Below are 27,315 nucleotides of genomic sequence, written 5' to 3'. Positions count from 1 at the left end.
TATAATAAAAATTGAAAATATGGTACATTTTGTTTCAGATATAATCATTTTCGTATGTAACTGTAAATTCTGTTGCACGAACGTTAAGAAGAGCCGCCCAGTTAGCTTAATAGATGGAACGTTGGACTATGAATCGGGCGACCCGGGTATGATTCCCGGACGGTACACGGGTCACTTTCGTTGTGATTGATCATTAAACATTTCTACAGTCATTCGCACTTTGCTTCTGCTCTGGCAAGCTATCTGTTACTTGCGAAAGTGAAGAAAATTAGTATTGTTAAACTGTTTGATAGCATGCACAGAAACGATGCGGTGGTTGAACTGTGCTCTGGTAAATTCGAAGTGACTTATTGCTGTGATCGGGTGTGAAAAATACCAACACCACCAAAAGTTTTTAAGCTTGGTATTAACTATATTCAATATTTTTTTTCACAAATCAAACGCAATTGTAGATGCTCAGTAAGTGGTACGAAAATTCTATATAATCTTGTCGGAGTAGACAGAGACATATGAGCCGCGTCATGACAAATCCAACATAATGGGTTTGCGACCAGCATGGATACAGACCAGCCTGCGCATCCGCGCAGTCTGATCAGGATCCATGCTGTTCGTTAGCAGTTGCTCTACTGGTTATAGGTTTTGTAAGCGAACAGCATGGATCCTGATCAGACTGCGCGTATGCGCAGGCTGGTCTGGATCCATGCTGGTCGCAAAATCATTATGTTGGTTTTGTCGTGACGCGGCTCATATATATTCCCTTATAAAGCTATCTTATCTTATAAAGCTAATATCTTACACGGACTGGGTTATCTTTAAATCTGAACAAAATCATTTATTATTTTAGTCTCTCATCCCTCGGTACGTGCATGTTATGGAGAGGCACAGGGCATCGGCAGACGATTGAAGATCATCTGCAACACGTCAGACGACAAGTTTGCCTGTTTTCTACAGCTCGAGGGTGAATTAGCTTGTATGAAGTTAGCTGCCGATTTCCAGACTGAAGACGAGGGAAGTGGCCCTACATAGTAGCATCTTATATCATTATATTCTCACGTTACTGTGCATTTAGGTGCTCTTTGACTGCTGTACAGTGACCTACTTTCTGCTCAAAATTCATCTCTGGCTAACACTGTCGGAATTACACGGAAGTAATCTAGAACCATTTTGCGTTTCAAAATTAACTCTTTTAAAGGGCAGGACTTTAGACATGTTCGGCGTCCGTTCTCGACAGCGAAAGCTGCTTTTGTGCACTGTGGGCCATTTTTTTTTCGTTTGTTTTGTTTTTAACTAAAATTCAAATTTAAAAGAGTTGAACAAAAAGTTAAACATAACGAGTTATAAATAAAACACAACAATCTTATGGTCATTTCATTTTATTTAAATCATTTTTTTTAAATGTTTACTTTTATTTTTAAAACACATTCACAGTCAAAAATTCATTTACACTTTTTTTGAAATAGTCAACAAAATTTCATTAAGAAATTTTTCTAGCACAAATATTCTGATAAATATAAAAATCTTCCAAATTTTTCTTTTTGGAATCAAATGGTAAAAATTTACAAGTGAATGTGACTCATTTATTCCATATATGATCAAAATTAGCAACATTTACGCCATAACATAAAAACTTCATAATGCAGGTAACTGTACATACAAATACATTTTATGATACACAAAAAAGAAGAAAACAAAGAAAAAAAACAAGTACTATAACATACATGTATGAAAACGTTCATACTGACCATGCATTTGAAATAATAAATGCATATTTAGCCAGTCAATATATAATGCTACATTTACACTTAACGTTTAACATTTTTATACACAGCTTTGTTAAAAGATGGCAAAAAGTCCAATACATCAAAATCTATGTTAATTTTTAACCATTAAAGGACAGTAATAACCCAGGACGACAAATTTCTATAAAAGTTGACAGACTAACTAAGAATTTTTGTCTCAATATTCTTGAAATTATCTGGTGGCAAATACTAATCACTTATTGTCCCAACAAGTTAATGGTTAAACTTATTACATAAATGTTAATACATTGTACATGATCACCTTAGTGCAATAACTGGTTATCTCCTACTACATGTAGGACTTAACGCGTTACTGCACCAAGGTGACAACATGCTTGTCTAGATTCATAAACAAAGTTTGAAAGAAAACAAAAATATAAGTAACAATGACGGATGTAGCCATATTTAAAAACATAATATTTTTCCTATACTCAGGCATATATATCCTATACATCCGCGCAGTCTGATCAGGATCCATGCTGTTCGCTTACCAACCCTATTACAAGTACAGAAACTAATAGCGAACAGCATGGATCCTGATCAGACTCCGCGCAGGCTGGTCTGGATCCATGCTGGTCGCAAACCCATTATGTTGGTTTTTTCGTGACGCAGCTCAAATACTGAAATATTTTCACACAACAACACAAAAAATACAGCCTGAAATTAAACTTAAGTTTTTAAAATAAGTACATTTTACTAGGATTTCTAGAGTAATTAACTTGACAATCTTTCTTATCATCTCTTAGATTTTACTTCTTAACATCAGCAGTATAGAATGAATAATGAATAACAGAGGGAAAAATGATCAGAAGTATAGGATTTCTTAAGAAATACACAAAAAACCTGAAACAAAATGGTGGTGTTACGTTAACAGTTATTGTACAGTTAGAGTTGATTTATCTTTTATTTTTAAACCCCAGAAAAGATATGGATAATGTGACAGCACCTAAGAAAACCAAGAAAAGTAAATATAAGAACTTATCCCATAGCAACTGTGTCCCATTTTTAAAATGATGTTGTTTTCAACAACCCCTTTTCTATAGAAAATATTCTTACCCTGAATTCTCCAGACATATGGTAAGTAACTGTCATCTAAAAACAATTAAATAGAGTAATTTAAACATTCTCTCAAACGTATACTATATTAGCTAGTTTCAAAAACAGAAATATTAATTTAATTTGCTAAGTTTTCTACTGACACATATAGAACACTGAACCCTGATTTAATTGAAAAGAAATATACAAAATTTCATAAAAATACTGTGACAAGATCAAATTTGTTTTGTTATCACCCATTTAAATGAACCAAATATTAATTTTGAATACTTTATAGTACAGGTTAGACAACTCTTTAAAGATTACTGTAATTCGGAAAAAAGTCAATCCAAGATTATTTCCCATTCCATATTTCACAAATGGACAAAAGTGGCAAATTCTCACTACATAAAACATAATAAATTTGTTTTTTTACCCTTTCCAAGTTCGACAACTCTTATAATTGCAAGTCTGGATAAATCCAGGATTGTTCCCCTTTTCCTACATTACAAATGAAAGAAAATTAAAATGCAAATTTAGAAATCATGGCCATGTTTTGATCTTGTTCATAACTGTTATATTACAATCTTAGTGTAAAGAATTTATGTTATTTCTTGATAATGCAAACTTTAATCTGCATGCCTCCAGATGAGCCAAAATATTTCAAGAAATTCAAACTTGAGAAAATGTACCAAAATTTTAAGAACAGTAAAAATATTCAAAACTCAAGTAATAATTTACATGTTATGTGCCATTAATGACTGACTTTGTGATAAATATCACCATATTTCTACTACAAGACTAACCAGTATGGGTTATTTTTGCATATGTTGACCTCTTTTCCATAATAAATGTGGATTGTAAGTGCCATTTGCAATGTGTTTTCTTAGTTCATTTCACAATATTTTTCATTAATACAATTTTTAAATTTTCATGAAAATTAGCATCAATCTGGAGGCATGCTAGTTAATTCTGAAATTTTTTATTTCAACATTCATCAGATTACAATTCATTGAATAATTATGTTATTAATAAATTGTGCCAAGTTTCCTAAGTATTGCATTCATAACAGAAACAAATTTCATCAGCTAACTCATCAACAATATCATTCTAGGACAAAACAAAAACAAGAGTCTGCAAAGATTTTTTTTGATCCAAATGAATAATAAGGAAATTCCAGGATAATTTTCCAAGATATTGCTAGCGCTCCATCTTTAGTGTTTAGCTGCATCAATTTTTCACATTCTTATTAATAGAATAAAACATTTTATCAGATGACATTGTTTGTTTCCCGACGTAATAAAATCATTACTCATTTCTTGAAATTACACGTCTCATATTAATAGTGGTTCTACCATTTGTTTGCATTTTCTGGCTATGCAGATTCATGTGATGAAAATAATCTTTCAAATCGACTTACATTTTGACTTACACAGAACTTAGAACCTAGAAATGTTGTTAAAATATGGCAGAGGCTTGCTTTATAACACTTCCAAAGATGCATATAACATACCTTCACATTAGTGCAAAAACAAGTTAACTCTTATAGACTTATATAAGGAGTTAACCTGTTACTGCACTCAAGTGACCAGATATGTCTATATGGAATGACAACTTGGGTTAAAATCCTATACATGATTCTGCAACATTACAATCGTTAAACCCGCAACTTAAACCAAATACAGACATTCCAATGTTTCAGACTAGCACTATTAAAACTATGTGATTCACATATAATACAGATTAAGTTTTCTAATTCAGCGTTCCCCGACATCCCGTTGAGCCACACAAACATGGAATCTTCTCATCTTCGATCGGGAACTTGTAATCGTACGTGATTTCTTCGTTCACATTAATGTCTCTCCGGGAATATATCACAATTTTCTTTCTATTATCTACAGTGATTACTTTAGCATAACAATTTGGCTGAAAAAAAAAAGAACAATGTTATTGTAATTTTTATCAAATTATTTGACATTTACAAGAATCAAATCTTATTCATTACTTCATCTCAATACTGATTTTAAGCGGCATATAACTCAAAAACAATGATGGTGACCCCTAAATTTGTTTAAATCAATTGGTTCCTCTAATAATGTATAGTTTAACTACCAAACAATCTTAACTATGAATACTATAAATACATTTACACACAAAACTATCGCCAAGCATGGAATTTTCAAATTTATCGTCAGGATGATGAATATCATTTCATGTTATTCTGCCCTTAATAAAGAGATATAAGATCAAAATATTTGCCTAGATATCATTGCCATCGGCAAACAATAACAAAATTTGAAACTATATAATTATCAAATTCCTGAAAAGGTGTCCAGATTTTCAGATTTTTTATTTTGCATTTAAAAGGGGAGACTTATTTAAACGTTCTTGTATTCTGACACTAACTCATAGTTTCTATCAAATGAATATGTATACCAACATTCTTCGCTAACACAAATTTTTCAACTTATGTGATTTCTATTGACCATGTTAACTGTCAATGAATAATTCTAGAAATATTGTTCAATGTTGAAAACAAATAATCTGTATTGTATTTAAAACCTTTACTGTCCTAAATAAAACAAGTGAAACGCAATCATAAAATACAAATTTTGCTTAAAAATTAAATCAATACTTACACTACAACTATGGTTAATGAATCGCGCCAAGTTTCCAGTTTTCGTGGCGTCAATGATGGTCTCGCCATCTACACGGAACATGTAACTGCTGCCAATACCGCTTGCCTCGTACTGCTTCTCGCGCAAGTCCGCAACAGACTGTCGCAGGTTTGTACCCACGTATTCTATCACCATTTCGTCCTGAGATATAGGCTCCAATGCAAAGAGACCCCAGTCGTGAATACCACTGCGTGCAAACTTTAAGGCTTTCTTTCGGAACTGAAAGGAAAATGATACAAAATTTATGAAGGGTAAAAATATGTGAAGAAATATCTAAAACAAAATGCTCTGAGATAAAAAAAAAAAACACTTAACTTTTGCTACACATAGCAAATACAGTGATGCAATGTTTAAATTTGTATAAAAACTGGCCTGGAGGTGATATATTTTTTTTTCTTCTGAGGTCTGTGTTGGATCTCAGGATTTACAATTATCAGTGCACAATCTATGCCAGATTCTGACCAAGCAAATACCTAAGGATCTGAGTTTGAACTTGAAAAATTCTTAATAACATTAGACATTCATGCTTCATCCAGCCCACAACTGACATACCCTTACATTCAAACCTATCAAAGGCAAAGACTATGGTATATATATATACATGTAATATCAAGAATCAAGTCATTTACCATTTGGTCATGCAAGTGTCAACAGACTAAAATAAACTTACCTTAAGCTGATTAAACTTGAAGAGATCACCCGAGAAATCAAACTCTTGTAACGAGACCTGAAGTCGTCTATTTTCATGCCTGAGATCACGCACCGATGCAGACGCCTTCGATGCTTTTGTGGAATCCTCCTATAATTAAAATACATTTAGTTTATTAGTATGTTTAATTACATGATTTACTTAAAACTAACACAACTCTTACTTAATAAAACATATTGTCCAGTAGACGGCACACTTATCTATTGCAAGTGCTTAAAGGTTGAGGAGCAGTGTAAAGAATACTTAGACCGAGTCAAGGGCAGTAACTCTTTGAGTTACTGGTCCTTTTGTTCAGGGATTGTTACGTAAACAAGAACCATGAAGTAATTTAAACATATGAACATTATTCTTATTTATTTAGTTTAATGTTTCCTTTTCGATATCTTTCTAGCTTCACTGACAGAGAAACACCAAGTAGCCTGTTGTGCTTAAGCAGTCATAATTTAAGAACCAGTCTCATCTCATAGAAAGTTCATTAATATGAAATAAGTTCTTATCAATCCCTTACATCTCAGTTCATTATTCTTGTAACACAATGTTAAATAAATAATTCAACATACCAGCGCTTTTGCTTTCTCAACCGCCTTTTGTTGGTTGTATGCATGCTGGAGGTACGAGGCTTTTTCTTTCATACTGATTTTATAATATCCTTCTGTTCTTGCACAACCTGATGACATGTATAAAAATACAAGAATGTAACATATTCATAACTATAAAAGGCAAGCTACTTCTCAAGGTAAGATAATTCTTACGTTCAATTCAACACTAAAAGAATCATAACTCAATTTCAAAATGTAGGATAAAACCATGGGTCCTAATCAAAATACTCCAGAGCCTTAACTTCACCGAGAGCAAAGGATTAAACTATGGTATTGATATGACTCAACTGAGCATTTCAGGACAAAATTTGTTAAAAATCTAACAAAGCCACTACTTCATTGAGAGCAAACTATGGTTTAATTTAACAGAACCATAACTTTATTGAACAGTGCCATGTAAAACTATGATTCAATTTACAGAAACATACCTTTATTTAGAGCACTTGATTAAACTATGGTTTAATTTATCAGAACCATAACTAAAGAGTGTATTATGAAATTAAGGTTCAATTTAACACACCTATAACTCAATTGAACAGTGCCAGGTAATAGTACAGTGGTTCAATTTACAGAACCATAACTCTAAAACTATGGATCATAACTACAGAGAGCAGTTGATAAAACTATGGTTTAATTTAACACAAGCAGAGACCTTGAAGATACTGTCCAATTAAGAGTATAAACGTACCTGATTTATGTTTGGACGTCAACACTTCTTGGTCCATTTTCCGCCGACGTTTAGGTGGTATTGGATCTGGAATATTTGTAAGTGGGTGATCTACCCATAAAATGTCATTCAACCAATAAAACATTGGATCATCGGTCGATAATAATTTTTCGTAACTTTGCCGCAAAAAGTTTATGTCCTCTATATCAATTCCATGACTGAATATATTATAAAACACTTGCCTCTCTTCTTCAAAAGTCCGAGGCTCAAATTTCACAATTTTCACTTCTTTTGGTTTTACCGGTTCTAACAGACCGGCCAACTCGCGACTAATTTTGTTGTCTTTTTTGTTAGTGATATCAAGCAAAGCGTCTGATTTTCGTTTCCTTCCTTTCTTTGGTTTTTCTAATTGTTCAACATTCTCATTTCTTATCAAGTCCTTGTTCTGCACTTCCTGCTTTCGTTCAATTGCACGTGCCAATTCAAGTGTATGTTCGTATTCTTTCTGCATTTCAGCAAGTATCTGAGGCGATGGCACTTGACAGTAATTGTGGTCAATCCAAATAAGGCGATGACCTTTCAATTCATCTTCCTCATCGTCCTCCTCGGCTGAAAGTGTTGCCGTGGATTCTTTATCCTCCTCGACATTCGGCATAGCATAATACGCATGCTCGCTTAAGAAACTAGGTCGATTTTCATCCCATTCTCGACGATCACTTTCACCCTGAGAAGATTGATCAGTTTCTGGTTTCCTGATTGCTGGTGCCCGTTCTACAAGTTCACGAAGTGACATAGATGCTGCCTCACTGAGTAACGATAATCCACTTAAATCTGTGGACGTGCTTTCACTATCAGTGCGTCCACTTAAATTGTCAAATAAGTTTCGATCTTGCTGATCCTTAGATAACCCAGTCTGTTGACCTTTCTTAGGTCGACCAGGCGATTTCTTTTGTGTCTTTGTCAAAGAAGAACTTTGAGTAACCTCCTCTTTTGATTGTTCAATCTCCATCTTTTCTTCACTTGTCATAGGTGTTTCTATATCCACAGGGGTATCTGATCTGGAACGTTGTTTCTGTGGGGACAGGTCCAATGCTGGTTTTACTGGTGATCTGTAAATATATAACATTGCAGTAAGATTTGCAGTCACAAAATTACATGTATCACAAGATTTATTCATATACAAAAACCAGATTTTTATCCACCCATTACCTTAGCAAATAGCAATCAGTGATCACATGTGTTACTTGATGATAGCCAATTAAGCATTTGTATTGAGCGGCTATCAGACAGTTTGCTCTCTACATGTCTCAGCTACTTTGTAGCATGTTGCAGCTACTGTGTAGCAAGGGGCACAAAAACAGTAACAGTGGCAGCATGGCAGAGTGATTAAGACGTCCCCGACTAGTATTCTCAGGTTTGCTGGCCTTTTGAAACCCAGTCAGGGGCAAGTCATTGTTTCAGTGAGCAAGAAACTTTACAGTCAATACTTAATACTGGTTGGTTCCAGAAACAGATTCAAGACTGTTCCAAACAATCAAACTAAAATAAAATTATATAAACGAAGTATACCAACTAAAAAGATATGACCTTGAAAATCGATACAGTTTAGAACTTTTCGATGGTTTAATATTCTCAGAAAAGAAAATTCCAACTCATACTTCTCTCTTTCCACATCCATCGGCTCTTCCTCTGTATTTGTTCTGTCTATCTCTGCCTCTGACTGAGTACTAACTTCTCCCTCTTCTTTTTCTGATTCTTCTTTCTTCTCATCATCCTCATCTTCGGAGGCTGATGCCTCTGATGATGACGATGATGATGTGGTAGTGACCTTTACCTCCGCCTCTTCATCACTGAAAATATTTGTTACACCGTTTAAATATCATACTACATTTGTTTGTTTGTTTAGAACACAAGGTTTGCGGTATTTACTGAACTTTGAACTAGTAATAACCATGCATTGATAGAACTTCTCGGTAAAAATCAATTATAGCCTTTTTTTTAGGGGTGTCACATTTATCCGTTTAACAGTACGGTTGGTTTATAGTTAAAAACCAGTTAGGAAATTCAATAACCAGAAACAGAGTTTAATATTAAAATAAGATAAGACATTTTTTTGTATTTTTGTTTAACTCAACAATGTTTTTTTTCTAATCTGAGCGAGTACGGCATGACCCTAACGGAAAATAGTTACTCTATATTCAGATTTGTATTGTAATCATTTTAAATGCAACGAAATACGAACAAAATCTTATATTTTGTATTGGAAAAGTTATGTTGAACATCAAAGGATTCTATTAGTATGGTCATTTAAATGTTTAACACGGTTATTAGGTTGCCATTTAAACGGATATAGAGGATATTGAATGAGTGTAAGTTCAATACTGAATTTATTGCACGAGTTGAATAAAATTATATTATGCGAGCCTCTGGCGAGCATAATATTATTTTATTCAACGAGTGCAATAAATTCAGTAATGAACTTACACGAATTTAATATTCTATTTATCACATACTCAAAATTAAAACCGTTTAAAGTGAAATAAGAATCATTTTTCATTGACGCGCCTATAGTATAACGCTAACATTTAGCGCGTCTTTACACTATGTTTGTATAACGCTAATGACGTCATGTCAAAATATATGCACGGCCGTGCAATACCATTTTTACGGAGTCGCAAAATCGGCACGGGTATGTGATAAAGCACTTTTTCTAACCATGACACTAGAAATAACCATGCATTGATAGGACTTCTCTGTTATAATCAATTGCACTTTAAGTGGAAATCAAACTGTTATAGACTTAAGAAGACAAAACAAAGATACCAGTGACGCCCATGGATGAGGCTCCATGGTATCACTTTGAAAATGCTAAAATCATATTTTTATTGTGCAGGGTTTCTACTAGGAATTTTTATTTAAGAGTCCCAGGAAATCATGCTCATAAAATATGAGGGTCCCAGAGAAAAATATGAGGGTCCTAATCATTTATTACTTTAAAGTAAGGTATTACTTATATCACGGATTTATATTACAATATTAAATCCGTGCTTATATATATTGTCTAGGTTTAATTCTTTACATTTCTATACATTGTTCAACTACATATGCATTTTTATTGACCTTGTTAAATAAAATAAACAAGATTGCATTTGAGAAAAATGCTATGCCACCGCATTAATACAACACTAAATAGTAGTGTAGGAACAGATATTTTTTGTTTCTATACAATTGAAGATTGTCATAATGCATAGATCCCTGACCTATCTAATTCTTATCATCAGATTAGTGGTTGAATCTATTGTTAATCCCATAAAAGATCAGAGTAGGAATATATCAATGCACTTGAGTCTGGTGAATTTGTACATATAGTGAAAATCAATGACCCCCGGGGCAGGGCCGATTTTGACCCCAGGGCTATAATTTGAACAATCTTGGTAGAGGTCTACCAGACAATGCCTTATGCAAAATATCTAAGCTCTAGGCCTTTTGGGTCTTTACAAGAAGATTTTTTAAATTTATTCTTATAATTCCTTTTGGTTGCCATGGCAACCAGATTTCTGCATGGAATGAAATTCTTTGAACAACTTTGGAAGCCCTTCACCCAAGGATCAATCCTGCCAAGTTTGGTTAAAATTGGACCAGTGGTTTTTCACAAGAAGATTTTTGAAGTTCACTATATAATCTATATAACACACACACACACACACACAGGTGAATCGCTATATGCCACCGCATCGCAGATGCTGCGGTGGCATAAAAATATAAACCATTTATTATTTATTGTTACTTTTTATTTTTTCATTTCTTTCATTTGGCTGAATGTTTGTGCAACTTGCATAAAGTCAAGATCTTTCACATCTGGTCCGACTAATTTTATCAATTGTTTTACTGCATATACGTCTTGATGACGAACAAATGTATCTACTATTTTGGAAGTTCAAACATCCATTTTCCGAGGCAAATGGATTACATTTTTTGGTTGAGACGCAATGGCTGCATTTCATATCCGTGGTCGTCTCGTTTTGGACGAGCCACGGGTAAGTTAACTTAGCCACTTTTCATTAAAACTTTCTTTGGGGGAGCAGCTGACATGTTTTACGATTTATTTTATAACAAAAAACGCATAGACTGGGACGCTTTTTTAAGGTCGACTAAATTCTAGTCTGCGCCGTTTTATTCCGTATTAAACTGTAATTAATTGAAAGAAAGATAACTCTGCTGTATTCAATATTAGAACCCGTCTACCAAATTACGTCATTTCCTTTAAAGAAGCGGAAGGAATTTCCAAATGATATTTACGGAGGAAAATTTAATTTGCGTTCCCATGGACGCACACTTAGAGTAATTGAGGGTCCTAGGTTACTATTTTTGCATCAAGGACGCAGGAAATGTGCGTCAATAGAAACCCTGATTGTGTAGAAAAGTAGAAAACTCTTATCTTAAATCTCAAAGATATTGGCATCAATTCATCAATCTGTGACCTTTATCATCACCAAATCAACTGTAAAACCCACAAAAGGAAAGAGGTCAAAGGCAGGCACTAACACAGAAGTTGTCTATGATATTAGTAAATGTTTGTTGGGTTTTAAGTCGCAACAGCACTGTCAATGTCATATGGCACCTCCTCAGCTTTACTGGTGATGTTTTTATTTGTTTTTCTTTGTTTGGTTTTATGTCCCACCAACACAGTATAGGTCATATGGTGACTTTCCAGCTTAACTGGTGGAGGAAGACCTTGGGTGCCTTTCCATGCATTATTTTAGGCACATACTGTCACCTTTGTAGGACAACCAACAAAAGATAGATTCCTCATATAAAAGAATCCAGTCTGTGTCGAGATTTGAATCAACAGCGATGAGGGGCAAGTGGTTTGAAGTCAACAACCTTAACCACATGGCCACTGACGCTCCTTACTGATTAAAAGAGGACCTCATGTGCCACTTCATACACCATTGCATTACACACACAAATTCCCAAAAATCTCCAAGCCAATCCTTAGAATTTACTCAAAGAACAATCACATACCTATCATCACTTTTATCCGACTTTGCATTGTCTTTATCTGCTTCCCCATCAGAAGATTCTGCTTCAGAACTAGATGATGATGATGCTGCCTCTGAACTGCTATCACTTCCTTCCTCATCATCATCATCATCGTCATCATCATCATCGCTACCAGATGATGATGATGCTGCAGATGATGACTCTGCATCACTAGATGATGAACCAGCTGCCTTCGATGATGCTTCACCTGTCATATCAATAACATCATTATCATCATCATAAGCATTAGCTCAATTATCTTCTTCTTTTTTTATTTTTAAATTTTAATGCTGTTTATTTAACAAATAGGCTGAGATCATTTTCCAATGTATATTCAATATCAATGGATAAAACTGATCAAAAGATGTTTAAAAAACATGATTTGCCCTCCAAATCGCAACCAATACATCAACTTTATTTTTTTTTTAAATAAATTTTTTACGAATATCATCAATAAAATTGATATTCTACCATCCCTAAGGGTAACATACTATCGTTGCCCTGAACTTGTATTATAAAATAAAATATAAAAACAGGAAAATTACTCAAAACTCTCAAGGCTGTCCAGATTTTCATCCTATTGCTAAAATAATTTTCCCCTTCTACCATTGACACAGAATAATAATATTTGTCATATGTTGCGGTTCAGACCGGAATATCTGTCCCGAGGGGACCCACCCATAGACGGGTTCCTGAGGGACGGATATTCTGGTCCGAACCGCAAACATATGTCAGATATTTTTTCTTGCATACTCTGCCATATTATTTCATATTTAAAATGGTTTACCTCAATATGATATGGAAATTAAAGTCATTTCATCCATAACTATTTTCTTACAATAGCGTATGAACTAACAACTTAAATAACAACAGCGAAATGACGTCATCCTAAGCAAAAGTTCCCGTCTAAAACGATGTCATTTTAACATGGTGCATTCATAGTGCGCTAAAATGACGTTGTTGATTGGCACCCAACTCATCTGGCACTCTCCATGCTCGATGAAATTTTCGGCATGGGTAAGACTCACGGAAACACCAGTTTGCTATGCAAGAAAGACATATCTTATAGCACTAAGAAGAGAATATGCTATTATATTACACAAAACTGTAATGCCACAAAAAAACATTTTTGGTTGTGTTACCTTCAGATTCTTCAGCCTCAGATTCACTGCTGCTAGAGACGGCTGCTCTTTTCTTTTCTCCAGTGTCATCATCGTCTTTTTCTGAAATAAATCATTCGTGGTACACTTGTCACAGTAAGGTTTAGCGACATGGAAATACAGTCGAGACTGTCATATGCAACTTTCCAAGGGATCTTCAGAAAAAGGTCACATATGACAAGGGAAAATTAAATTTAAATACCATCTATCTGTCTATATACCATTGTGACTTAACATACATAACTGTGTGAAGGAATAATACCTAACCAATTGCAAATAAACATGGGTATTTGTAAATTTTTTTCTGTAAATAAAATAAGAATTCATGTAAAACAAATATATATTAGCATGTATATCACATAAAATTTAATTTTATTTTTTGTATTAAGATTTAAATTGAATCTTTATGGTATAAATTAACTGGAACATATCCATATCCAAAATTTTTTTCTGGTTTGGTATCAATATTTTTTCCGTAAATTATGCAGCCATAGAAAGGTAAATTAAAAAAATGCTGCCTAAAATATCTTCCGCTGGCACTCTATAATAAAAAAAAAATCTGACACAAGCTTAATCCAGTTTACTCAGGTCATTATGTACATTACACACACATCGATTGCATCATGCTTCCCATGAACAGACGCTTAGTGACGTCACTCGATGCCTGTGTGTAATTGAGACAGAGGTGTGTAGACTTTGTTTGCTACTGGATTATAATTGGACTTAATTATTTTGGCCCTCTGGGTGTTAAAAAAGGTATTATTTATCTGATTAACGGACAATTAAAAGGTGTGAAAAAAGTGTGCAAAACATTGCATTGGGACCAGACAATTAGGGTCGCTTGTCACATATGACAGGGAGTCGTTTAATTTAGACCATTTATATAGGAAAATGCGTTGGGAGTACTGGAACAAGGTCGGATAAGACAGGGAGTCGTTTAAATCAGGGGGTCGCTAAGGCAGTCTCGACTGTATTGGCAAATTTCGCAAAAAAGAAAATCGCTAAAACTTTCTCTACAGTTAATATCACCCAACCTGTTTTCAATTTTCAAGCTACTCTGAGATTGGTGATTCCATTATATTTCCATATGCGAATAGTCTGAAGTTTTAAATTCGCCAACTTTCAGACATGTGGGAATATCCACTTATACATTTACGTCATTTATATTAGTAATCAATCATTCATTACACTGCGCATTGTATAAATCATTTTAGTATGTTTAAACCAACTGACTAGTTACATTGTAATCTGAGAGAAGATACATTCTCCACTAACTTATGAAAGGAGGCCCCAACTTTTTTCACATGACTTATAAAGAGGAGGTATTTGTATATGAGCCACGTCAAGACAAAACCAACATAGTGCGTTTGCGACCAGCATGGATCCAGACCAGCCTGCGCTTCCGCCCAGTCTGATCAGAATCCATGCTGTTCGCTTACCAATTCTATAACAAGTAGAGAAACTGATAGGGAACAGCATGGATCCTGATCAGACTACAGGGATGCGCAGGCTGGTCTGGATCCATGCTGGTCGCAAACCCATTATGTTTGTTTTGTCATGGCGCGGCTCATATAGTAATACAAATATAGAAATCATCTTATTTTTATGCAAAAAATCTGTATAAGGAAAAGTAGAAAACCCTTGTATTTGAGCCTCAATGATATTGACAAAAACTGACCTCAAATCCCATCCACGAGGCAAAAGCTCAAAAAAGGGTAATAATTCTGTCAAAATCTTTGTAAGACATATGGGCCTTAGAAATGGTCCTATTATGCTTTCAAGTAAGTGTGAAGTTTCAACCCATTGTCTTTAATAGTTTTGGAGATACCAACTTGAATGCATATCTTAACCCTGTCCACAATGCCTTTGCTGACATCGATGCCATGGCAAGTACAATAATTCTCCCTATTCTTCAAATAGTCCAGCTATAATAATAAAAAGATTGTATACCAGACTCAGATTCCGTTGTTCTCTTTTCCTGCGTCTTTTGCTTTTCCTCCCGTTCTCTTCGTTTCTTTTCCCTTCTCTCCTTTCTTTCTTTCTCCCTCCGTTCACGTCGCTCTTCTCTCTCAATCTCCTCAGGTGACTTCTGTATGACTTTTTTCTGATGTATAAAAATCAAAATCATAATTTTCATATCTCTGTACCTAGACTGTTAGCTGGTGGTACAACTTTTGTGAATTCTTTTGTTCTCATTAAATCCAAAAATGTAATTGTGATCATGCGGACAAAAAAGAACCAACAACGGATGGACAGCTATCAATCCTTAAAGCTTTTAAAAGTACAACATGTGACAGTCAGTTTAACAGTATTCTGACAAAGTATAATGACGATCCAGATAACGATATGACCACTAACACTAACAGGTGAATTGTTGATGACTGACAACAGACATCAATCTTGGTTTATACAGGATTTGTTTAAGTTTGATCATGTAGGAAGCAATATCTTAAATTTGTTCCTGGAACCAACCAGTTCTGAGCAATGAGTGTAAAGTTTCTTGCCCAAAGTAAAACATTGGCTCCGGACAGTGATCCTTAGATTACTGGTCCGACAAGATAACCACTTGATTCTTGAAAGAGCACACTTTTAGTGAGGGATTAAAATGTCTTCCCTACCAGGGTTTTTTTCCAGGATTTTGGGACCATGACCCATACCCATGGAATTGGGAATTTCAGCCATGTTTTGTTAAAATTTGGGAAAAATTGCATGACTTAAATTTTGCAGTGATTAAATGAATGCAAAGAATAACTGTCTAGGAAGGCATCTTCAAACTATTAACAGTGAAGAAGTCCTTATTTTCCAAGATTTTAGAATTTGTTATTAAATATTTTTATTTTGTAACTTTCAAATGGGAATTTTTCCTGTGGATTGGGAAAATAATATACTATTTTCGATTGGGAATATGACCGAATATCGGCTATAAAATAAGGCAAAAAAAATCCCTGCCTACTTTTGCTTTATGTAAGCTTACTTTTGCCCACCGCAAGATTTCTGATTTTGATCTTAATTCTTAGCTTCAGAAGCAGTGAAGAACCCTGGAAGTTAAGAGCCCAGAAAGTTTCTTTCTTCCTACCACCCATAAGACATGAGAAATAAGAAGCAAAAACATACCTTAAAAGATGGAAGTCTTGGCATTCCGGTTCTGATACCAAGCAGTCCTCCCATGCCACCCATTGGACTCTCCCCCATACCACCGTATGCAGCTGCAATATCAAACTGACCATCTTTACTCCACGGGTGTCGCGCTCGTTCTGGCTGAGCAAAAAGACCAACCAGAGATGAACTCACTTCAGCTTTGGCCACAACCGAAGCTGGTTTCTCTTCCGGTTTTGACTTACCAACCACTGTAGGCTTATTTGACTGAAAATGTTATCATCATTATTAATAAGACAAGCAGAAAAAGCACAATATAAATCAACAAAATAGCCAAAAACACAAAAGGTATTGTTACTAACACAAGATGTTCACTAGCCATGAAATCCTGAGGGTCATTTTGACTAGGTTTTACCGACCACATGGCCAAATCCCCATGATTTTAACAAACTTTGACCCTCCAGTTAAAATCCTGAGGGTCAAATCAGGGCTTTTGGAAATTTCAAAGAGTCATTTCAAGGGTCAAACAGACACCCTGTTACACATAAGTTAAAAAAAATTTTGGGATTGGAGATTAGAATGAGAAAAGAGTAATGTTTAATTTCTGATATACAGTATCTTGGTTTTTTGCAAGCATGACCAAGGTAGAAAGAATTGTAAATCCTGTTTTTCTATGAAAGAACCAGGTTTGTTTTAAGCTTTAAATATTACCCCTATTGAGAAGAGAAGTGATTAGCTGCCGCTTTCAAATTTGCAACTAGTAAATTGAATTTTCATCTTTAATATTAAGATCGACTTGTTCAACTTTCATTTTTGGAACAATCCACTATTAATTTTGGGATAATCAACATTTAAATTTGAAACTGATCTGCCAATAGTACAGACTGCACATGTGTAGGCTGACCTGGCAGGCTAATCAATTTCTGTTACCACAGACCATGGCTTAATGAATAAATAGAAAAATTATTTTTGTGCTTGACTTCATAAAACATATAAAGAAATGATTATGAGCCAACTAACTAAGGAAGTACATGTATAAGAACCACACCAACCTTGGTCTTCGTCTCTTCATTATCCCACCAGTCTTCATAAGACTTAAAAGCCGACGTCTCCACCATTTTCTTACATAAATCTTTTGTCATAATTTCTTTCAATTCATTAACAAAATCTTCGAGCACTTTTTCAAACGTCACTTCATGTTTATCCGCCTCTTCTTTTGGGTCTTTTGGGAGTTGCACAGATTCAAATCTTTGATTATTCAATTCATTATTAAACTGATTGACAAAGTTTTGGTTATATTGTCCACCAGGGTAGTTATTCATGTAACCCTGTATGTAATTACTGCTAAGATCATTCTGTTGCTGCCAATTTTGAACCTGTGCTGTTGAACTCGACATTTGCGATGGTATCAATGGTGGAGGCGGTACCGATGTGTCGGCTGGATTCAATTCAATTGCGCCTGGTACTCCGGTGCTTCCGGTTGAATCTAAACTCATACGATCATCGTCGTCCTGCATCTGCTGCCCGGGTATTGGAATGTCGCTGTACACGTTACCATTTGGAACCATCATCTGTGGGTTGGGGTCGTACATCTGAGGATTTGGCACGTTTTGTGGAGATTGATTATACATGTCTGGTGGGGGTGCTTTAGCCAATGGCGGAGTTTTCGGTCTTTCCGGTTCTGGACTCTTAAAACCAGATAACAGACTCTGGATACGTGAATCAAGACTCATACTTCTAGTATCTTCTTCTTCCTTTTCTTTTGTTGGAGGCTGCAGTGGAATCTGAGGAGGAGGACTGACAACCGGTGGTTGCTTTGGGGCAGGGGGTGTGAATACTGGTGCTGGGGGAAGTACCTCCTCCTGAGGTGGGGGAGGCGGAAAAGCTGGACCTTGGTCAGCAGACTTGTTTCTATAATTTGGTATGGACGGCGGCTCTTCTCTCTGTTCTCTATAATCGGTTCTATTTCTATCCCGATCTCGAGAATCTCTACTATCTCTATGCCTATTTCTGTCTCTTTCCCTCCCAAAATCGTCGCGTTCATTTTTATAATCAGTACGATCATTTTTCCAATCCCGACGATTTCTATCCCTGTCTCTGCCATGTCGGTCCCTATTCCAGTCACTATTTTTGCGTCTGTTATACTCATTGTCTTTATTTCTATCTCTATTGTCTCTATTATAGCTGTTGTAACTATCTCGTCGGTCTCTGTTATTATAACTATCTCTTCGATCACGATTATGAAAATTTCTCCCCCTACTCCTGTTATTATTATCATTCACATTCGGGAAGTCATTCTTCATGTCGTTCGTGGCAAATGGCATGGGAGTTTGAGGGGTAGATGGAGTAGGTTGTAGACCACTATCAAAACTCATCGGGGTTCCTCCATAACTACTATTGCCACTTGGCGTGGTTCCAAAACTTCCAGGAGTGTTCCCAAAATTACTACCTTGAGCATTCCCATATGCAGAACCTCCTTTACCAAACTGACCTCTATTCCCATAACTACTATTCACTCCGAATCCTGTATTATACTGATTGTTGGTATTATTAAACTGCTGACTTCCACTAGCATTGTTGCCACGGTAACTGCCTGATCCAGGCGTTGTCATGTAACCCTGATCAGTATGATTTGTAGAGTAGCTATAATCTGAAGGTGTTTGCTCCATATTATTCTGCATGAATGTATTCCCACGATGATTTAACCCGAGTCCACCTGGGTCTATCAATGCATTAGAGTTAAATGGAGGCACTGTATTTTGATTGATTGGGTCATGATCTATTCGTAAAGCAGCGTTCAAGTCAACCGGAAGACCGGTCCTAGGGTCGGTTTTAGGTGAAGGTGGTTTAGGCTTATTCTCTAAGATGTTGTCCAATATCTTCTGTCTTTCTGTACCTGAAACATAAAATTACCAGATATACTAGTATAATATATTTATCAATAAAGTTACAATTCTTTTTTTTTTTGGGGGGGGGGGGGGGGGGGAGGTTTACATCACATCGACACAGTATAGGTCATAATATCGCGACATGCCAGCTTTACTGGTGGAGAAAGACCTCAGGTGCCCTTCCGTGCATTATTTCAGGCACCTGAGTAGAACCACCGACGTTCCGTAAGCTAGCTGGATAGCTTCCTCACATGAAAGAATCCAAAGTCCCTGTCGAGATTCGAACCCACAGCGGTGAGGGGCAAGTGGTTTGAAGTCAACGACCTTAACCACTCGGCCATGGACGCCCCTAAGTTACAATTCAAATAACCAAAAGCTACTATGGAACATCTACTGCAGTTCATAACATCAATATTAGCTCGGTCTGTAAAGAATGCTGTCTGATCATCCAATTCAGTCGGCAAAATCTTCACATTGCAGTTCAAATCAAACAGTGTTTTATGTGTATTTTTAGCAGGGAAAGGGATAATTACAAAAATTATCAATCACTATCATATTCTCTCAACCCAAGTTCATGGGTTTGAGTACTGCTGGGGATAAAATGTTTTCTCATAAGACACCAGCACTGCTTAGTTTCAACAAGTGGACTAAAGAGTGACTCAAGTAACAAAAACAAGCTATTTTAAAAGCTTTCTTCACAATCAAGCATAAATAAATGATGTTGAAATGAAAATGAACTTACATGTAGTCTATGGCTTAAATATGCATAGCTTAGTAAGTATTTCAATATATCAGTCTTACCTAACTGATCTACAAATACATTCATTATGTTTCCCATCTTTGATGTTTGATCAAGTTTCAGAGCACAAGCTTTGGCTGCTTTCGAAGAAGTAAATACAACCTGTGAGAAACAATACATATCTGTTAGACTTAAAAAGTCATGCAAACATGGTAAAACTGCAAGAAAAATTATTATTTTTATTTTGTTTGGGTGTAATGCCAGTTTAACAGTACTGTACTTAGTGATAAGTCAAATATTAGTAATAAACTACATGTATTCCAGTGCATTATGGGTTATATCATCAAACTCAGCTACAACCCAATATTGGTGAAAATAGACTTCAATACAAAATGAAGTACCTTGGCATTTTTATTAAAAGAAACAAATGACTATTCACATAAAATTTGTATAAAAAAATAGCTTAAAAATAAAATTATAAATACAATGATACCATTTAAATTACAGTATAGCATTCCTGTTACAATTTTTACATTATACGCAGTACATATTATTAAGCTGAAACAATGATTAAGCAGCCCCTGAGAGATGCACACAAAGTTTATAAAAACAACAGGAGCGATCAGTAATCACATGTGTCGCCTCATGATGGCCAATTTCATGTTGGGACAAATTTTGTGACAGACAGACAGACAGACGGACAGTGCACAACTAGACTTGGTACTGATCATTCCTGTAAAGTTTGGATAAAATTGCACCAGTAGTTTATGAGGAGTAGTCCAAACAAGCTTTTGCGTATCTGGCAACACACAGAAAAAAAGACCTTTTTATCAAAGGGCCATAACTCGGCCAAAAATCATTCAACCGGAAAACCCGTGTAATATGCGCAAGGACTTGAGCTACAGATCAATCCTGTAAAGTTTCATTGAAATTGCATTAGTGGTATAAGAGAAGTAGTTCGGACAAACTTTAAAAATAAAAATTATCAAAGGGCCATAACTCTGACAAAAATCATTGAACCGGAAAATGCTGACAATATGCACAACTAGACTTGGTACTGATCATTCCTGTAAAGTTTGGATGAAATTGCACCAGTAGTTTATGAGCAGTAGTCCGGACAAGTTTTGTGACGGACGGACGGACAGACAGACAGACAGACGGACAACGGAGAAGTGATCCCTTTATGTCGCCACTACTCCGTAGAGGCAACACAAAAATGACTGACTGGATTACCTAGAATGATCTGGTAATATTACTTTAAGAGGAAAAGCTTTAAGCATTTCAAATTTTGAATGAGTCCCCTTAAGAATCAAATGATTTCATATAAGAAATTACAGTTTCAGTTTGCTACATGTGACAAAAATGTAGCAATGAGAAGACCAGCGGTGAAGCCTGACAACAAATCAACCCCTATATTAATACCTCATCCAAATGCTTGGATTATGGTGAACTTTCAAAAGCGTAAGCAACAACAAATAATACATAAATTTACCTTTCCAATACCCATATGCTTCTTTGTTTTTGGGTTAAAGTATATTTTAACTTCTTCCATTTTCCCAAATGGGTCACACATCTTCTCCAGGAATTCTCTACTGATGTTATCATTCAGATTTGTGAACGTCACCTCATTTGGCGGGGGCATTCCGATGTAATGCTCGTCAAACTACAATTAATTGATATAGAAAATAAATCCTGATTAAATACACTTAACTTGTACTTATCAAAATACAGATCTATCTGAGCTACCCAATTTGTTTTAATAAAAGTTATTTTGTTATTTCTTCTTTTTTACACCAATTTTAATACTATGTTTTTGGCCACATCTAAACAGCTGATCTACCTAAGCAGCTTTCCTGGATAACTAACCAGCATTGAATAACCAATTTCTTTGCAAGTGACCGACAACTTATTTTCATTTGAGAATTACACATGTAATCTGCTAAAGTCAAGTCATATTATAGCAAGCCAGCAAACACAGACGTTGAATGCAAATGCAATACTTTATCATTAATTCTGATTCATCGATAGGAAAGCACCAGGCTTCACATTAACACCCACATTTTTATATCCAACCAAATTCCTATCAGCATCAACCTTACTTATTTCTAGCATGACTACAAAAACTAGCAGATTCCCTCATGCATTAGCAAATATTCATTGTTTACTAATTCATTTTGTCTTGCCCAACTTGCATGTAAATCTTAATATACATGTATTTATTTTTTGCAGCAGTAGCATGAATGACATTTTAAGCATTTTGAAAAGTTATTATGACTTTTACAAGAAACAAAACTTAATTATGATTAAATAAAAAACTAACCAAGAATTTTGGGACTGGTAGGTCAGCTGGTATTCTTTTACTCCAGAATCTTAAATACCGAGGTCTTGGATCCTTCACAGATATCAATGTGTTATCCTGCAAATAAGTAAGTAAATGTATAAATACTACCGATCGATACAAAATCCAACAATATAGACAGTGTGGAAACTCAATTCCATTAAAAAAATCATTATTGTCAGAGGACCATATTTGCCACAGTGCTATCTTTTACAGGTCCTGCAAAATCTAATTAGAACTTACTAGTCTGTTTTACCTGAAGCACTCCTTCACTTGCCTGTACAGGGCTCGACAAATCCACTCGTCTGCTAGTAAATACGAGTACGAAAATTTGTCTGTAACTCTGTTCAAAAAATATTTTAAAATGTCACAATGGGATAATTGGCACAGGTTTGCCCAGGGAGGAGAATGTTAAACAGTGTCTTCAAAAATGAAAAATGAGCCAGAACACGTAAGAAATCTATATTTTTTAAGCATTGTTGTTGTTGTTTTTCGTTTTTCTTTATCTGATACGGACATTGTTGAAAGGTAAGTTATTTTTATTTGAAATATCTATCTGTTTACCAGAATGGAAGATCATATGTAGTTATAAATGTGATCTCCCTTTTCTATCCATTCTGTACAGTCTTGTCCAATCTATCATATAGTCTTTGGAGTGGGTGGGGGTGCAATATAAAACTGCCTAGGCTAGGGAGAGCTATTGCCAATTCTTTTTTTAAAATTCATGCGCTTTAATGGTCAGCTTTTTTAATCTACTGTGTGATCTTTAGTGAACTATAGGACAAGTACATATTGCAGCAGGACAAGTAAAAATTCTAAACTACTCGCCCTGCAGGACTAGTTGCTCCCAAAAATTTGTTGAGCCCTGCTGTATGATATTACTTCAATATATTTGTCCTTATTATGCTGATTGACATTACTATAGAATTTTATAGTAAAATAAACCAAAAGTCTCTATGATGATGTGTTCATTATTTTCTTTAAATACTATATTACTATTCATGCCTCATATTTCTGTCACCTATTATTCCAAGGTATTCGGCATAAACAGTCTCTAGTGCCTCCTAGACTTTAGGAGTATACTTTCACTATCTTATTGTATTTTCATCACTTTCATCATTCAGGTGAAGATTTAAAAAATTTATTTCTCCATTTTACCTTTCAGGCCTCGAAGAATTTTCTAGGGTCACTCGCCCTATAAATTTACTCGCCCTTCACAAAATGTACTTGCCCTGCATTTTGACGGACAAAAATAGTTAAAATCAAAAACACATGACACAAATTTAATATTAAAGTTTTATACTTAGCCATGAGGTATGTCAAACATGTATACTGATTAATCCCTTCAGTATGAAATACTATATAAAAACAAGAATCTGTGTTTGATAAACATAAATGCCCCCGCGCTCACTGTTGTCAATAATTTAACTTTAGAGAGTGAAGCAGCTAATTTGTATGGAAGACAAGATTCTACTTTGTTTACATTTTGCCACTTTTATGACTATTATTTCATATTAGGCGCTACTTTCTTTCTTTCCCTAACTCCATCCAAAGGAAGAATATCATGCAACTTATTTTCCTACCAAATATGAAATAAATCTGTCAATATATAAAGGCAGTATGGGCTAAAGTGTAAAAATCTATTTTTAGCACTGTTGACCTTGACCCAACTGACCCCTAACTCCATCCAAAGGAAGAATACCATGTAAGTTATCTTCCTACCAATTATAATACAAATCTGTCAATAAATAAAGGCTGTATGAGCAAAAGTGTAAAAATTTATTTTTAGCACAGGTGACCTTGACTCAACTGACCCCTAACTCCATCCAAAGGAAGAATACCATGTAAGTTATCTTTCTACCAATTATAATACAAATCTGTCAATAAATAAAGGCTGTATGAGCAAAAGTGTAAAAATTTATTTTTAGCACAGGTGACCTTGACTCAACTGACCCCTACCTCCATCCAAATGAGAATACCTCAATTTTATGTTCCTACAAAATATGCAAGACATCTGTCGATAGAATAAGGTTAATATACACCTGTAAAAGTGTAAAAAAATCTATTTTTGACATTGGTGACCTTGACCCAAATGACCCCTTACTAAAGGAAAAGGAAGAGGATCTCCCTTGGTATGACTATTATAAACATGAAAGACATTAACTTAAAAATAAAGGCTGTATGAGCAGAAATGTTTAGATTTATTTTTTTACACAAGTGACCTTGACCTAGAGACGCCTAACGCCACAAAAAAATTAGAGGACCGTTAAAGGTATCCACCTACCAAATATGAAAGATATCACTAAATAACTTAAGTAATTAGGTGAAATTTTTTGATAAATCCAACTTGGCGGAATAGATTAACCATACAAGGCCCTATTTTCACAGTGATAAAAAGGGAAATTACTGGGAAAATGGATGGCACATTTATATAACTTGGCAATATCATGTACATTGTATTGATAAGTAAGTGTGAAAATTATTAAGCCATTAGTTCAGATAGAACATAAGATATTTCCAACTTGCCAGTTTAGGTTAACCATTATTCATTTTCTAAGTGCTGAAAAGGGCCATAACTTGGTGCAAATGGAAGCCATAGTTATGTAACTTGCCCAGATCATATACTTTGTATGGATTAGTAAGTGTGTAAATTATGAAGCCATTGGTACAGGTAGAACTTAAGAAAAATCCAACTTGCCGTTCTAGGTTAACCTTGTACGGACAGACGGACGGAGGGTTCAATATACCGAAAAACACTTTCAGAACTAGCAGACGACAGGCTATTCTTATCAGTAGTATTTCGAGTAAAGATAACGGGTTGCGTATCTCACTGTATAAATCGTATGTAAAATGTATAAATCGTATGTAAAATGGTCTGACATATGGTAGGTTTAACAGTTAATTTAAATACTTTGGAGTCAAAAGATGTGTTGAAGTTTATACTGTGATGAAGCTAAGATCCAAAGCTTTCTATTGGTGTAATACATTTTAAAATCGGACATTTAATCAAAACAAACTATCGGTTTAAAAATGGCTTATTTTGTATTGTTTTAGCATAAGCAGTATCGATTTTACTCAAAGATAAGGGAAGCAACTCGTATTTTTCACTCGATATACCTCGGTTATTTACGTAATCATATTGAAAGTGTTTATGGGTGTATTACTATATGCCCGGGGGCATAAAAAGTAGCCGAAACAACTAGGAGGTGAAAAGACCAAGAAGAAAAAACTTTTGATCATCAAACGCTAAAAATGTCATATACTTTCAGTTCTGTAATAGTAAAGTTTTCATGATACTCAATAAAATCTTCAATAAGAAACACAAGTTGACATATTCATTTTTGTTTTATGTTAGGATGGTCCCCTATGGTACCACTGTTCTTATTATTTCCAGCAAATTGTACAAATAAAAAGATCTTATATTTACTATTTTATTGAATTGTGTTTAGCTCTCGCATCTTGACTTTAAAATACACATGTCAGTCATAGAATAACTCAATGATTTTAATTAGAAACATCTATGGTCGGTCAGCCATGTTTAGAACGGGAGCTTATACGGAGAGCACTATGGTACCGTGGTATGTTAATTGATGGCCCTTTTTGGCTTCAGTATAATTGTTTGTAACAGAATTTACTGTCACTACAGTTTCAGCAGACAACCTTTGTCTGTCTGAACATGAAATTATAAGTTTAATCGTTAAATATGGGGTAAAATAAAGGAAGTTTTTTCAGCACACACAGGCAGCTTTCGATTTTCCTATCAATGACAGAATTTATTTGAAATGAAAAAAATTCTAACAATTTCTATCCAAATTCACAAAAAGCAGCACTGCCACTTTCACTTTAATGGTGGAAATAGTATTTGGTGGCATTCAATCATCAATCAATGTGTAAAGACACAAATTTTCGGATTACATCGGAATGGTCAAGGACGCGGTACCCGCGGGGAGTACTATATTTGTTTTAAAAATGCTGTGTGGCTAGCCTCAACAGTGCGTATAGGCTTGTTGTACGTGACTCACATACAGCTAGACCTTTTTGACTAGCAATAAGGGCCCGTACTGCTAGCCACTGCCTTTTATTTATCATATTATTTGATATTTCGCGATAAAACTTACAGCAGGGTCAATTCCATCAAATCTGTAGATTTTCTGACCGCCACGGTGAATCATTGGGTCTATCACCAGCTTGTAGTTGTGTGGCCGCTTCTGTTGGGCATCTTGTTTGGCACCCATCCCGTTAGAATCTGAAAATAAACCAAAGAAACCATGTAAGCAGCCAAAACATTTCATACTAAACGTGTTCACTTCAACTAAAATGTAAATAAACAATGCTTACTATTTGGGTACATTTTCTTTTTCGATTTTCGTTGCAGCCACAACACTTACAGACGTTTTATCTGACTTGTATTTTAGATAAGTTACTCAAGAAAATATTTAACTAAATGACAATAGTCATGCATTCTTAACAGATATAGAAAGCCGAATTGAGTGAAGATTTTAGCCAAAAAAATTCACAAAACTCTGCTTTCGAGTCTATCCCAAGATGCAATGCTATTTTAAGC

General features: G+C 35.1%; 1 protein-coding gene across 1 annotated transcript; it reads right to left on the bottom strand.

Moving 5' to 3' along the window:
- Window positions 1-1,357: 1,357 nt before the first annotated feature.
- Window positions 1,358-27,315, bottom strand: LOC132721309 (histone-lysine N-methyltransferase SETD1A-like). Its single transcript, XM_060705589.1, has 16 exons — window positions 27,090-27,315; window positions 26,870-26,997; window positions 22,734-22,829; window positions 21,906-22,076; window positions 20,476-20,575; window positions 17,839-19,682; window positions 16,805-17,053; window positions 15,641-15,794; window positions 13,673-13,753; window positions 12,513-12,738; window positions 9,146-9,337; window positions 7,509-8,596; window positions 6,782-6,888; window positions 6,183-6,311; window positions 5,474-5,731; window positions 1,358-4,760 (listed from the first exon to the last, which is right to left on the bottom strand). Exons 1-16 carry the CDS (start codon window positions 27,100-27,102, stop codon window positions 4,587-4,589), a joined length of 5,010 nt encoding a protein of 1,669 aa, XP_060561572.1. The 5' UTR covers window positions 27,103-27,315; the 3' UTR covers window positions 1,358-4,586.

This window comes from Ruditapes philippinarum, unplaced genomic scaffold (genome assembly GCF_026571515.1).
Source record: "Ruditapes philippinarum isolate M1 unplaced genomic scaffold, ASM2657151v2 ctg1039_1_1_1_1, whole genome shotgun sequence".
Taxonomy (NCBI): Eukaryota; Metazoa; Mollusca; class Bivalvia; order Venerida; family Veneridae; genus Ruditapes; species Ruditapes philippinarum.
This window is presented reverse-complemented; position numbering and strand designations above follow the sequence as displayed.

What these genes read in the sequence shown, in the direction of transcription:
- LOC132721309 (XM_060705589.1), bottom strand. An exon ending in TGTATTTGTAGATCAGTTAG is followed by an intron (nt 19,683 to 20,475) that starts GTAAGACTGATA and finishes TTTATGTTTCAG; the next exon opens with GTACAGAAAGACAGAAGATA. An exon ending in TGAGGCTGAAGAATCTGAAG is followed by an intron (nt 12,739 to 13,672) that starts GTAACACAACCA and finishes TTGATATGACAG; the next exon opens with GTGAAGCATCATCGAAGGCA.